General features: G+C 33.4%; 1 protein-coding gene across 1 annotated transcript in view; it reads right to left on the bottom strand.

The window, feature by feature from the left end:
• Positions 1-4735: 4735 nt before the first annotated feature.
• The window catches only part of LOC138694365 (uncharacterized), a 96948-nt gene continuing 88572 nt past the window's right edge, over positions 4736-13111 (bottom strand). The window contains exon 6 of the mRNA XM_069818029.1: positions 4736-5272. Within this exon, the coding sequence (XP_069674130.1) occupies positions 4857-5272 (416 nt within the window). The 3' untranslated portion in view covers positions 4736-4856. The remainder of the gene's footprint in view (positions 5273-13111) is intronic.

Raw genomic sequence — 13111 nt, 5'->3', positions numbered from 1 at the left:
TTAAGTTTTTCCGCGAGAAAGCCATCTCACTTCTGTATGGAGAAGCAAAGATTTATGAAGGCTTCCCTGTCCTCACAAATGATTTTGAAGAGTCTTGGATTTAGTGGTTTGGACTTCATAAAATTAACGATTTTTACTGCTTCATTAAGAACATTTTTGAGGGAAAATGGTAGTTTTGATGTACCCGAAGTTTGATGGTGCAAAATACGATTGCTTTTGCAATTTTTGCAACTGACTTTATGCGCTATACTGCACCAGCTGTTTTCCCAACCATTGCCTTTGCACCATCCGTGCAGGCGTGAACACAATTGTTCCAGGGTATATGATTTTCTTCCAAGTACTCACTAACAAGTCTGAAAATTTAAGATCCTGTTGTATTACTGGCAGCGGTTTACATAATGGCATATCTTCTTCAATAACATCTTCATAATGGTAACGGACAAACACTAATACAACTGCCAGTATATATCACTTGATCGTCTATCTGTAGTGCAAATTGACATGACCTTAGCCGACGGTTTAATTCTTCCTTGACGCAAGCTGCAATGTCTTGAATGCGACGAGCCACTGTGTCATTTGAAAGCAGCATGGAAGATTTCACTGAACAACAAATTTTTACTTTGTCTCTTGCCCCGAAATAAAAATAGATGAATATTACTAATACGTGTGCCCTGAATCTGAATTTAAAATCCAAATTGCCCCATCACGTTCCATTTTCCGGGGAAATGAATTGTATTTTTTATGAATACAACTTCATTTTTTTTTTATTTTTCGCTGCTATTGGTAAAATTACAACAGACTATGGATTAATACTTGAAAAATGGGTACTGGATACAAAAATTATGTTACATACTGTAGTTTAAAATATAACAATAAAAATATTTCATGCTTATAATGAGAAAAATCTCGGAATTTGAACTTCCATTTAAGAGAATTTTCTGGATTACTTCTGTTTATACAGTAACTAGACACGGGACTGTCTTTTACAAGGAACCGACAATGGTCTGCAAGCATGTTTGATGATGATCTTCCTTTATATTGCCTTTCCATTTCAGATATTTCTTGATAAAATCTTTTCCCATGCTCGTCGCTTATCGCTCCAAGATTACGAGGAAAGAAATCCAAATTAGAATGTAAGAATTGTATTTTGATAGACATATTACACTCCATTTTCTCATATGCACTTAACATGGTTTCTACAATAAATTCTATGTAGTTGTCTGCCCTAGAATTTCCAAGAAAATTTGAGCAAACATATTTGAAAGCGCGCTATACTATTTTTTCTGCAACGGAAAGTTTTTCCTAAAAAAAGAGTCAGCCATAACTTTGTAAATTTGCGGACCGATGAAAATGTCCTCTTTTAATTTGCCTTGACTCAAACTGGTAAACTTTTCTTCTAAATACTGAAAATCATACCCTTGTTCGTTCATTGCGTAGACCTCACTTTGAACTGTTATGAAATTTACTGAATAGAAGGAACCAATATCTGTTTATTTATTAGAAGTACAAAAGAACATACCAACAACCATAAGAAACCGAAAATAAGTAATAAACTCATAAAATGCATAAGCTTTTGTTTTGGTTCACAACCCCCCAACCAGATGGTTCCTGGGGGCGCGCTTATCGAAAAGTGAAACCATATTATATCTTAAAAACTTTACGTGATACGAAGAAAATAGATAAATCATCAAGGTGACATATTCTCAATCTGGTTCCATTCGGAAGAGAACTAGATATAGGCGAAGTTACGGGGAGTCATGGGGGGGGGCACTGCGCCCTCCCAAACTTGTCGGAACTCTTTTTTTCTATTAACGTTATAAAATATTGAATTCAAAAGAACTTTTTTGCTTTTGTTTATGATTAACTTTTTGTGCTTAAGTTGATGAATTAATGTCTTCAGATCACGTGTCTAGACTACAATATATTTTTTTTGTAAATTTCTGAATGTATAAGAATTTCTATAGATTATTGTAGGAATGGAAGCACTATAATGTTTCTTTTATAACAGCCTGTACTCATGAGTCAGAAGTCTACAGAAGTTCAGGCCACCAATTGGAGAAATATGAATAACATACTGCACAAACAATGCAGAAAAAAGAAAAGTGATCCCCGTATAATGTGTAAACTTAAAGACGAGATTAAATAAAATAATGAGAGTTTACATTTCATATGATATCTTGAGGAAGGTAAACTTCATATAAAAATTTTTCTGTTAGCACTGTTCCGTAGTTTTGTTGATGTATGCATGTGTTTCTGTACGATAGAGAAAAAAAGGGATATTGTTTTAAGTTATGCCATACCCTATTATAATTTGTAGTAGTCCTATAGTTCAAGCCTATATAACTCTGTCGGAAACATCGCGAATATGGATGTAACACTGTAAGAAACATTTCCTCGAAAATACCTTTATTAAATGATCATATTCCGATATACTGTACAACGGTCAAGCTATAACGGGTGGGAGGAAGTAAATGATGTCCTCAATAACCCTGTTATATGAGGATTCTATGGTTTTGTTTTGCCCCCCCCCCACCCCCAAGGAAACGGTTCACTCTCCGCCTATGGAACTAGAACCGGTACATCTGCGTTGTAGATGTATAGTACATGAAATCACCCGTTTCAGAGGAGTCATGTCGAAATTCAATTATTATGCAAAACATTATTCTGTCTATCATTCTACTGGAGGTGACGAAGTAGATGCGCAACAGTTGTGCTCACACAAACTCATATACCTCAGTATTGGCCAAGACTACATTTCTTTTAACGATTGATGTAATTTTGTAGGAATATGGGCGTTATGAATTGCACAAATGATCATAATAATTATTAGAGTTGCTGAAATTGTCATGCTACAATCCTGTCAGTGACAATGGTATCAGAAATGCTCTAAAAGGATGTTTGGAGGACCTATTCCTAATGGGCATGGTTTAAAAAAAACATGCCCGAAAACGTTAGCAACATATTAACAAAATAATGAATTCATAATTCTGAACTGAAAAGAAGTCTCCATAACCAATTGTGTAATGATGTGATACTTTTAATATAACATTGAAGTTAGCAGACATTTACTGCAAATTAAAATGTGTGTTGTATTTTTAATCTTTGATATTCATTTAGAACGTGACTGACAGTAACAAAAATGTGGTTAAAATACTTGTTATTTGTAACATTGTAAGTAATTACATAACTCAATTCATCATCAACGTCACTTCCCGGTAGGTCTTAAGACTCTGGGTCACTCCATCTCTGTCTGTTATCCAGGCTTCTTTTCTTTTTTGGAAGTGTGTATTTTCCCTATGGATCAATGGTCGGCAAAGATTACGTCATATAAAACACAGTCTGCAATACACAACAAAGGTGAACGTAGGAAGGAGGTGGTGGATACCCAGACTGCTTAATGTTCAATGAACAAGTGATGGCTAAGGAGAGGGAGATCATGCATTACCCTTCCACCCTGCTTGTATATTAAGGAGTTGACTCGTGAGTCACGAAATGCTGACCACTGCTGTAGAAACTATCTCCAGTCCTGTCTATAATTTGTATATCTGTAGTTAAATTCTAATATCTTCATTTCGTATTCGGTCAAGTCTCATACACCATTTCACATTATGCAGAAATCTCATTTCAGTAGTTTGTATTGTACTACTGTCTTTCTGCGTTACAACCCAGCTTTCTGAGTCATATAAAGAGAAAGGGGATGGCCTTAAGCTTTCAAAATTTTAGCATTATTTTCTTCATAATTTTATTAATTAATATCCCATTATTTATTCCACATAGAACCCTATTATCTATTATTGTGTGTAATGTATGTTTAATATCATTGTCATACATATAGTTTATCGTCGCTGAGCCTCCAAAATTCGCTATATGTTTTTAATAAGATTTTGCAGAAAAAAGAAACAAGCTTTGTCACTCTTAAGTCCCTTGATTTTCAAAGCTAGTACTTTCGGCATAATTTAAATCATTAGGTCTACATTGTATGTTAGATGATGAAAATACAGGGAAAGTATCTTTGAATATTAAGAGGATTGAAAATGAAAATGCTTTTTTCTTTCTACTACAAAATATTTAAAAAACACATAGGCCTAGCGGATTTTGGAAGAACAGTGGCGTTATGTCACTTCCTATTCTAATTAATCAAAGTGGCTCATCTGTAAAATAATCTCTAGTCTCTAGCTGGGTTATGGCGTCTTGTCAGCCCATTTGAGTTGTGTGGATATAAAGGAAAAATTGTGACGGTGTCGTATATAATTCCTGGGGTAGCTCAGTTGGTAGAGCATTCGTCTTTAAGCGGAGGGTCCCGGGATCGATACCCGGCCTCGGAATAATTTTTGGTTGGAATTATTCAAATAATAATATTGATAATACAAATTGTTTATTTATTAAGTATGCTGTCTCTTTGACAATCCTTACTGAAGGACAGCTACCCTTGTGGGATTTATATATTGCTTTCAGATATTAATGATTATTATTAAAGACAATTTCGATGGTATTCGGGTAAAGAGGATTATCATTTTTTTGTGCAGATAGAGTTTTTTCCTCAGGTGAATATACAAGTTAAATTCTACAAGTGGGTATGCAAAAAAGCAAAAAAAATACTAGCATTTGATGTATTTTATTTGTGTACAAAATTATTTGCAATAAGGGTCTGAAGTTTAATTTTCAATTATCTCAAAACGCATTTTTATGACTTTTCTCCCTTTATCCAAACACCGTCGATTTTATTCAGACGTATTTTAAAAGTGGACACAGAATTTCAGTATTTACTCCGTATCGTTATATTGAAGGCCCTTCGAGTACAAACAGTGATGATATATTTCGTTAAATTTTGGTGCTATTTCTATTTTTGAACAACACTACTCTCTGACTTTATAGTTTTTTTTTTGCGATTCATTTTGTGTGGATGAGATACCATTTTTTGCAACACTTGTGTCATTTTTTGTAGCCAGGCCTACTGTTACTTGGGTGTTGTTTTGTGTAAGTATTGTTACCTGTGTGCCATTATGTGTGGGTATAGTTTGTGTACCGTTTTGTGGGATCAATGTGTCAATGGTTTTATTTTGAGGATTGGCCTTTTCTGTTCCATTCTGATTGCGATTTTGTGGTGGGCTCTTTTGTCCTGTTTCATTCTTTGAGCGGGTATTCCATTCAAGAAGAAATGGCAATTTCTTCTTATATTCAGATATTTTTGGTTTAATTCCTCTCCAGCACCGATGAAATTTATTAAAATAATATTCTGGGATTGTTTCATCGGCGCATTTTTCCCTTTTCTCTGAAACAGAAAAAGAACATAATTATATTATTTTAGTAACTTTATCCAATGTTAGATATTGTCATGATAGTCATCATCATAACCATAAATAATTGTAGTCATAATCATTACATAACTAGGGTTGACAAATAATGCAAATGCATATTTGTATGGGCGTTCCCGGACATTTTGCCCTAACCATTTTCCCAATCTAACATTCCCACTGTTAAGTTTTTCCATTAACTTTTCCTTTCCAATCCAGTTTTCCCAATCTGAAGTTCCCATTGCCATTTTCCCAAAACCAATTTTTAACCATTCCATTCTTCCCTATCCATTTTCCCCAGTGATGTTTAATTAATGAAATGTAACTATGGTTACTTTGCATGACAGAAAAAACATAAATTCTTAACTGTAATGTAACTATGGTTACGGTACTTACAATACTTACTATAAATCAGTCAAGATGAAAGAAAAAATTCACAAGTAATTACTTCTAGCAGAGGTGGCAGGAAATTAATCCATAATGAATTCATTTATTGTAGAAGAGATTCGAAAAACGGGAAGGATTACCTGCAATGTTCGCGTAAATCTGAATGTAGAGCAGCAGCAATAACAAAATCGACAGTTCTGAAAGAGAGCGAACATCAACATGCTCCGAATCAGGAGTGTGTAAAGGCCGAGCTCGTGGTTCAGAGATTAAAACCAGTAGCTACTGAACACCCAGAGTTGCCACCAGCATAAATTCTGTGAAATTTTCTTTAGTCCAGTACATAAAGGTTAAACAAAAAAGAAATGGTCTCAAACTCAAAATCGCATAAAATCTTATCGTCTTGCAATATCCAGCATATAAAGAGATGGCAAAATATTAGATTATCGCAGAACTATAGCATACAACTTCACGTTACAACTATTGTATATTGATTTCAATATAAATAAAAATTTTTGTTCTGGGAAAGAGGGATTGCGAAATATGGATTGGAAAAATGTACGAAAATTGTATCAGGAAATAGGCGCTTGGGAATTTTGGACTGGAAAATTTATTTTTGGGAAAAATCAGTTTTGGAAAATATTGCATTGGGAAAATTGGTTTGGAAAAAATGTCCGTGAATCTTGTATGGGCGCTGCATAACTTAATGAAACTTAAAATAATTACATATTTCATACTTAATGAAGATAAATGATGTATAGTTTTTCGTGCATAGGCCTATATATGCATATTTTGGACGTTTGTGTCATTTCAACATTAAAAGCATATTATTTTATGCATTTTTTTTGTAATTATTTACTATGGGGCGGATTTCCATGACCTAAAAAATAGGATATATGCATGCATTTATGACATAAGAAACATTAAAATATGACAAATTAAATTCGAAATATGACTTTATCAGTAACACATGTATGTTAGATTTTTTAAATTCTCGGCATTATACTCGTACATAGATTAAAGTACAATATCTAACCAGTTGAATGTTATATTTAAGCAAATTAATTCAAATGTCTTTAGAATAGCATGTTTGACAGATACTGAAGAAACAAGGAGTGACCGAGAGAGAGGAGGGAGTTACGAGCACTTGAAAATTGTAAGGAAACCCTGTTTTTTGTACAGCATGTTTTCGCTCACGGGGCCAAACAATGGAAGACTACGAAACCCCATATTCCACAGTCAGTGCATACTTTCTTTTCATTGGATTTCTGCGATATAGGTATTTTAAAGCTATACTGAAAAACTTTCTTATTATTACATTTTACCACGACTTGTTATGGTTTGAATGAATGCATTAAATATGAGAAATGCGCAAAGAGAGAGAGAAATAAATCGTCCGGCCTTAATGAAGGATGACCACGAGGATCCGGAAATTAATAGCAAATAAAAATATAATTAATGAAATATGAGCATTATTATAAAAATAAAATGTAATAATTAAGCACCAATGATTATCAATTATAAAATAAAAATCTTAGAAGATGACTTTAAAATTATACTTATAAATAAAAGATTTTATTTAAAATTAGCATATCCTTAATTAAGGCCTTCTGAGTGGTTTAAATGAAATTGTATAATCTGCAGGGAATTTGCAAGATGATTTTTTGAATTTCAAAATATGATATTGATAATTGTTTTAAAAAATTATATGTAAATTTTGGTAAAGAACTCCAAGCACCAAAAAATAAACCTGTCACTGATCAATTGAAGAGAGGGATGTTATAATTGGCACTAAGGTAGGGAATACAAGGTTCATAAATGGCCCTCTTTTCATGATCAACCTGATGAGCTTGGTTTAGATCTCTCTCCATGCGTATAGTTGGATCTGTGATAATAGCCTTTTGTTGTTGCCTGTTTATTGCTATTATATCCGCTCTTCTGTGAGAGTCGTCTTCAGAAATACAGTGGACCTCTTCATGAACTTCCCAACCCTTGTTCCGAAGAAGACAGGCGACAGCTCCACGGACTCTATGATGCCTGTTGTTACGCAATAACTCTCCTTTCCGACAAAAACCCAACACGTGGCCAAGAGTTTCTGTCTCGTTGCAGCCAGGTTGACGGCAACGGGTCGTGCTGAAAGCTCGCCAGGAACGGAGCGCACTGCAGTAAGGTTGCAGGACATCTTGATTGCATTAATATATTCCGAAGACGACAAATTCTTTTTGGTGCTGACCCATGAATTGGCTCTTGTATATTTTTCATAGATGACTACACCTTTCCCCTTACAAGGTAACTGATACCAGGATTCAAACGATCTCTTTCGCAATTCATCACGTAGCAGTAGTTCGAAGTGTTATGCTGGCTTCAGGAATTTTCAGGCGCTTGAGAGCAGTTTTTTTCTCCTCTTCAAGATTCCTGACAAGAAGGAGATGATCATCACTGACTTGTGAGAGTCGTTTACAGATGTTAAAATGCTGAATATTGGCTTCCCATTCAGCCTTAATAAGTCCTAGGCCACGTACTTTTTAGAAGAATATAGCATGTCATTAGTTGTATCATCAGGAAGAGATATTTTTTGACAGCACTTCTAATTACTTTATCTAGATCTTTAAGGAAGCTGTCAGGGAGCTGATCAAGTGGAGCACATTCCAAAGGATAGATGAGCCCAGGCCATATATATTCATTCACAATCTTCAATTTCTGATCAGGCTTCAGTAATGGAGTTTGTGTAAGATTGTTAAGATCACGTGTTAAATTTGTTATAATTTTCTTTTTATCTAAATATATTTTGTCACTAAAATCAACTCCCAGATATCGAATTGTTTCAGATTTATCATCAGTACTATGCATAGCTGATCCATGAAGTGAAATGAGAGCTTCTTTAGTTAAAATACTTCTTTCGAGAATTATACATTTGCTTTTAATAGTGACGCGAATTTGTACTAAATATGCTATAAAACTTAAAAAACACCTAAATATGCATACAGTTATTTAAAAAATATAACGTTAATATATGCTAAATATGCTACAACATTAAACACTGTCCAAATATGCATTTATATGACCAATAAAAATCTTTAAATTTTCTTCAGAATACTTGGAATCAAGCTTAAATCAGTCTGAAAACCGAAACAATCCCATAGGAAAAGATATGACGTCATAGAAATCCACCCCTTATTATTTACTTTAGTTGAAGGTGCGTTTTCGTGACAAAATTTATAACTTTTTGATTTACATTGTGGAATACGTACGAACTACTGAAATTGAGCAAAAACAATAATTTTTATCTATTTGCTTGGTACTTACGATTTTATTTATTTATTATTTTAGTTGGTTATGTAACGACGCTGTATCAACTACTTGATTTTTTAGCGTCGATGAGTTTGGTGATATCGAGATGGTATTTAGCGAGATGAGGCCGGCCGAGGATTCGCCATATGTTACCTGACATTTGCCTCTGAAAAAAACCAACCAGGTAATTAGCCCAAGTTGGAATTGAACCTACGTCCGAGCGCAACTCCAGATCAGCAGGCAAGCGCCTCAGCCGACTGGTGGTCCTTACGACTTTAGAGTATGTGTATATTTTTGGATAGACTTCAGTGTACAGTATAGTTGACAAGCGGCAATTGAAGTTGTTGATGTATTAGTTTTGATATTCCTTGTATAGAGGATCTTGTGATGTATCGATGAGTTGTTTTGCCATTTTACCTTGTGGAAGAAAAACATGTTTTCCGCTCTATTCAGTAGTTTGTACGTATTCCGCATGTCAAATAAAGGAGTTCTGAACACATTCAGTCGAAAAACGCGTTGTTAGCTACGTAAAGAAGGATAATCTGAAGAAGTTGAGGTAAATTACCAAAATAGGCCTACTTCAAGGACACAATAGTAATGTGAACGTTAGTCCTATTGTGTTACTAGATCATAGGTTTTGTCCACTCAATTCATGTGATGTAGAAATAAATTTTAGGAGAAACAAGTTGTATCCTGAAAACAGTGGGAAGATTGTGTCATAGAATTTCATACAATCACGGAAGAAAGTGAATTGTCTGTATCAAATATTGGTTTTAATTGAATTAACAATAGCCAATAAGGCAACAACTAAGAAATTAAAGTGACTGTGTTTTTCTTTATGTCCAATAATTTAAATATTTTCCATTACATGGCTAGTGTTTTGTTTTTCGTAGTGGGATCCCATAGTATGATAGGTTTTCCGGCTCTTCAGATTTTAGTGAATATAATTATAGTGCATATTCGCATGCATGTTTAAGGGTTTTGAGTATATTTAATTGTCAACACTATTCATCACATTGCTCTTCATCTTCGATTATTATTGAGCTCTGAAGTAGTACAGTACTTTGAGCCTATGATTGATGAAATCAATTCTTTCTCGATCTTTGTTTAGTCTTCTTAATCTTTTGGAAAGCTGAATCGATTTAGATACAGATATAAAGTTTAAAGTTTTTGATTTAGTTATTTTGGCTGTTATAGAAATACTCCGAAGAACGTCCCACGAATAATATATTAACATTTTCTTTAGAACGCCTTTAAAGTTTGCAGTGTTCAAAATAATATAGTGATGGAAAATAAAGAGTGAAAGTAGTGTTAGAGAAAAGTGAACATTCTTTATCATGTGAAATTAAGATTGAGCAACATCTGAACATTCCAATCAATTCAACAGTATGTTCTCGTCCAATCTATCTTGTTTACGTGCGTCATATTGAGGTAAAGGGACTGTATGTCAGTATTAAAAAATGTTTTCTTTAGAATACTTTGTTCTGGTTGACGATCATAAATTATTTTTACTTTGAATTTGAATTATTTTGATTGCAACGTCTATATTCGACCTACATTAATAGAAAAGAAAAATGAAAGGATTTGGTGAAACGGAAATTACACTGATGTCATTCGACTTGAGTCGCCATGGAAACACGTCAGATGAGATAAACTCGAAAATGTGAACAAGTCCATTCCTATACACGAAGGGAGTCCGCATTTATACATAACCTACTTGGAAGAGTTTATTATAATTCATTGGTGGGAGTGGGAAGATATTTAAACAAATATATTATTCAGTTGTTTTGACATGGTCGCTAAACAGACGCATACACGATACATGCATAAATATAGACAATTAACCACAAGCTTAGCATTATTCACATACAGATGAATATGTAACAATAACATCGTGCTATCAAAAAGGAGTGCGTTATATGGCAGTAAAATTTTTTAATAGCCTTCCTATCGATATAAAAAATGAAACTCAAAACATAAAATTATTTAGGCCCAAATTAAAGAAGTACCTAATTTCTCACGCCTTCTATTCTGTAGGTGAATTCACGACATTCAATAACACTTCATGAAATTGATACTAAAACTTTGTGTTGTACTAGTAGACTATATTGTAAATCTCGTCTATATATATTTCATCTAGACTGTGACTATAAATTAAGATTTGATAATAGTATTAAGTTTTTTGACTTGTTCCATATTCTAGCTGTAAGCATGTATAAATACCATGGAATGTTAATAAATACAATACAATACAATACAACAATACTTACAGCATATTCTCATGTGCTTATGTAGAGTATACCATTAATTTATTATTAATTGTCTGTGGTTCAAGAACAGTGTTCTTTACTTACCTTCTTAAAAGTACATTATGTTCTATACATTATTATTATTATTATTATTATTATTATTATTATTATTATTATTATCATTATTATTATTACCACTAGTACCACTATTGGAGGATTGACTGTTATTAATAGCTTATTTCATTCGGTTCATTAGACACACTTAAATCTTAAAGCAATAGTAATTTATGTAACTGGTGTATAATCTTGGTAATTACGGCACGAGTGAATGTTTAGCATGCTCACGCGCTAATTTTCAGGAGTGTTTATAGTGAAGATTATATACGTGTTACATATAACGTTTTATGCTAGTCTAGCGTTAAAATATGTAAAAAAACTATTATAAATTACAAAGTATAATATTATGAACAGAGACCGGAACTTTGGCAGAATACCTTTTTAAATCTGTTAAATGTATCTTCATTTTGAAAGAAAATCTATATGAATTATACCCATGTGATTGAAATGTCACAGTTTTATGTTGCTCTTTTCTGCCTTTTTAAATATAAATGCCTAATTTATAAAATAAATGCTTTTTTTGCCTTTATTTGATTACTTATCTATTATTTATTAATTTATTATTAAAAATTGCCTGCAAGTTTATTTTAATTTATTTCTATAATCGCCACAGTGAAAATGACTTCACCGAATGTATATTACTGTCTTTTCAGTCAGTTCATATTCTCTTTGCAACAAAGAGTGCTACCGTGCAAAAATGTATAACAGTAAGCGTTTTAATTATCGCTTGTGTTGTATTGTATTGTATTGTATTTATTAACATTCCATGGTATTCATACATGCTTACAGCTAGAATATGGAACAAGTCAAAAAACTTAATACTATTATAAAATCTTAATTTATAGTCACAGTCTAGATGAAATATATACAGACGAGATTTACAATATAGTCTACTAGTACAACACATAGTTTTAGTATCAATTTTATGAAGTGTTATTGAATGTCATGAATTCACCTACAGAATAGAAGGCGTGAGAAATTAGGTACTTCTTTAATTTGGTCCTAAATAATTTTATGTTTTGAGTTTCATTTTTTATATCGATAGGGAGGCTATTAAAAATTTTTACTGCCATATAACGCACTCCTTTTTGATAGCACGATAGACTTGCCGATGGAGTATGAAAGTCATTTTTTTGACGTATATTTATGCTATGAACTGTTGAATTAGTTAAAAGTTTTCACGATTACATACAAGGAAGATTATTAATGAAAAGATATACTGACAAGCCATGGACATTATTTGTAGTTCTTTGACAAGGCAACAATGAGTGCGGGTCTAACGCTATTTTTAACAGTTATTTTTCTTTCAGTTTTCATTGCAACGTTATTGTAGCTAGCAGCAAGATGCCGAAATTAGGTGTTCCTTTACGCAGTAAATTGCAAAGTTACGCTAATACTTTTGGATCCGACGTATTTTGTACTGACGGTAAAGTACTTACATGCAAAATATGTGAGCAGTCAGTGAACTACAAAAATAAATATTTCATATCGCAACATATCAGTATAGCTCGCGCAAGAAACGATTACCGAAAAGCAATGGTGGCGTTGCTGTCTGTTTTGACGTGTGTATGTAGGCACGCCGAGGGGGGAGAGGAGAGAGCCGATGGAAGCACTATCTCTTCCAAGAAGATGAACAAATGAGGACATCGCTGTGAAAATAAAGAACGTAGCAAGAGAAAAATTCGAAGCTAATTAAACGCCAACATATGTTTACGAATGAAATAATAATACCGTGCGATACAAGAAACGTATTCGCATGCAATGGAACAAACTAAA

Source organism: Periplaneta americana, chromosome 2 (assembly GCF_040183065.1).
Source record: "Periplaneta americana isolate PAMFEO1 chromosome 2, P.americana_PAMFEO1_priV1, whole genome shotgun sequence".
NCBI lineage: Eukaryota > Metazoa > Arthropoda > Insecta > Blattodea > Blattidae > Periplaneta > Periplaneta americana.
This window is presented reverse-complemented; position numbering and strand designations above follow the sequence as displayed.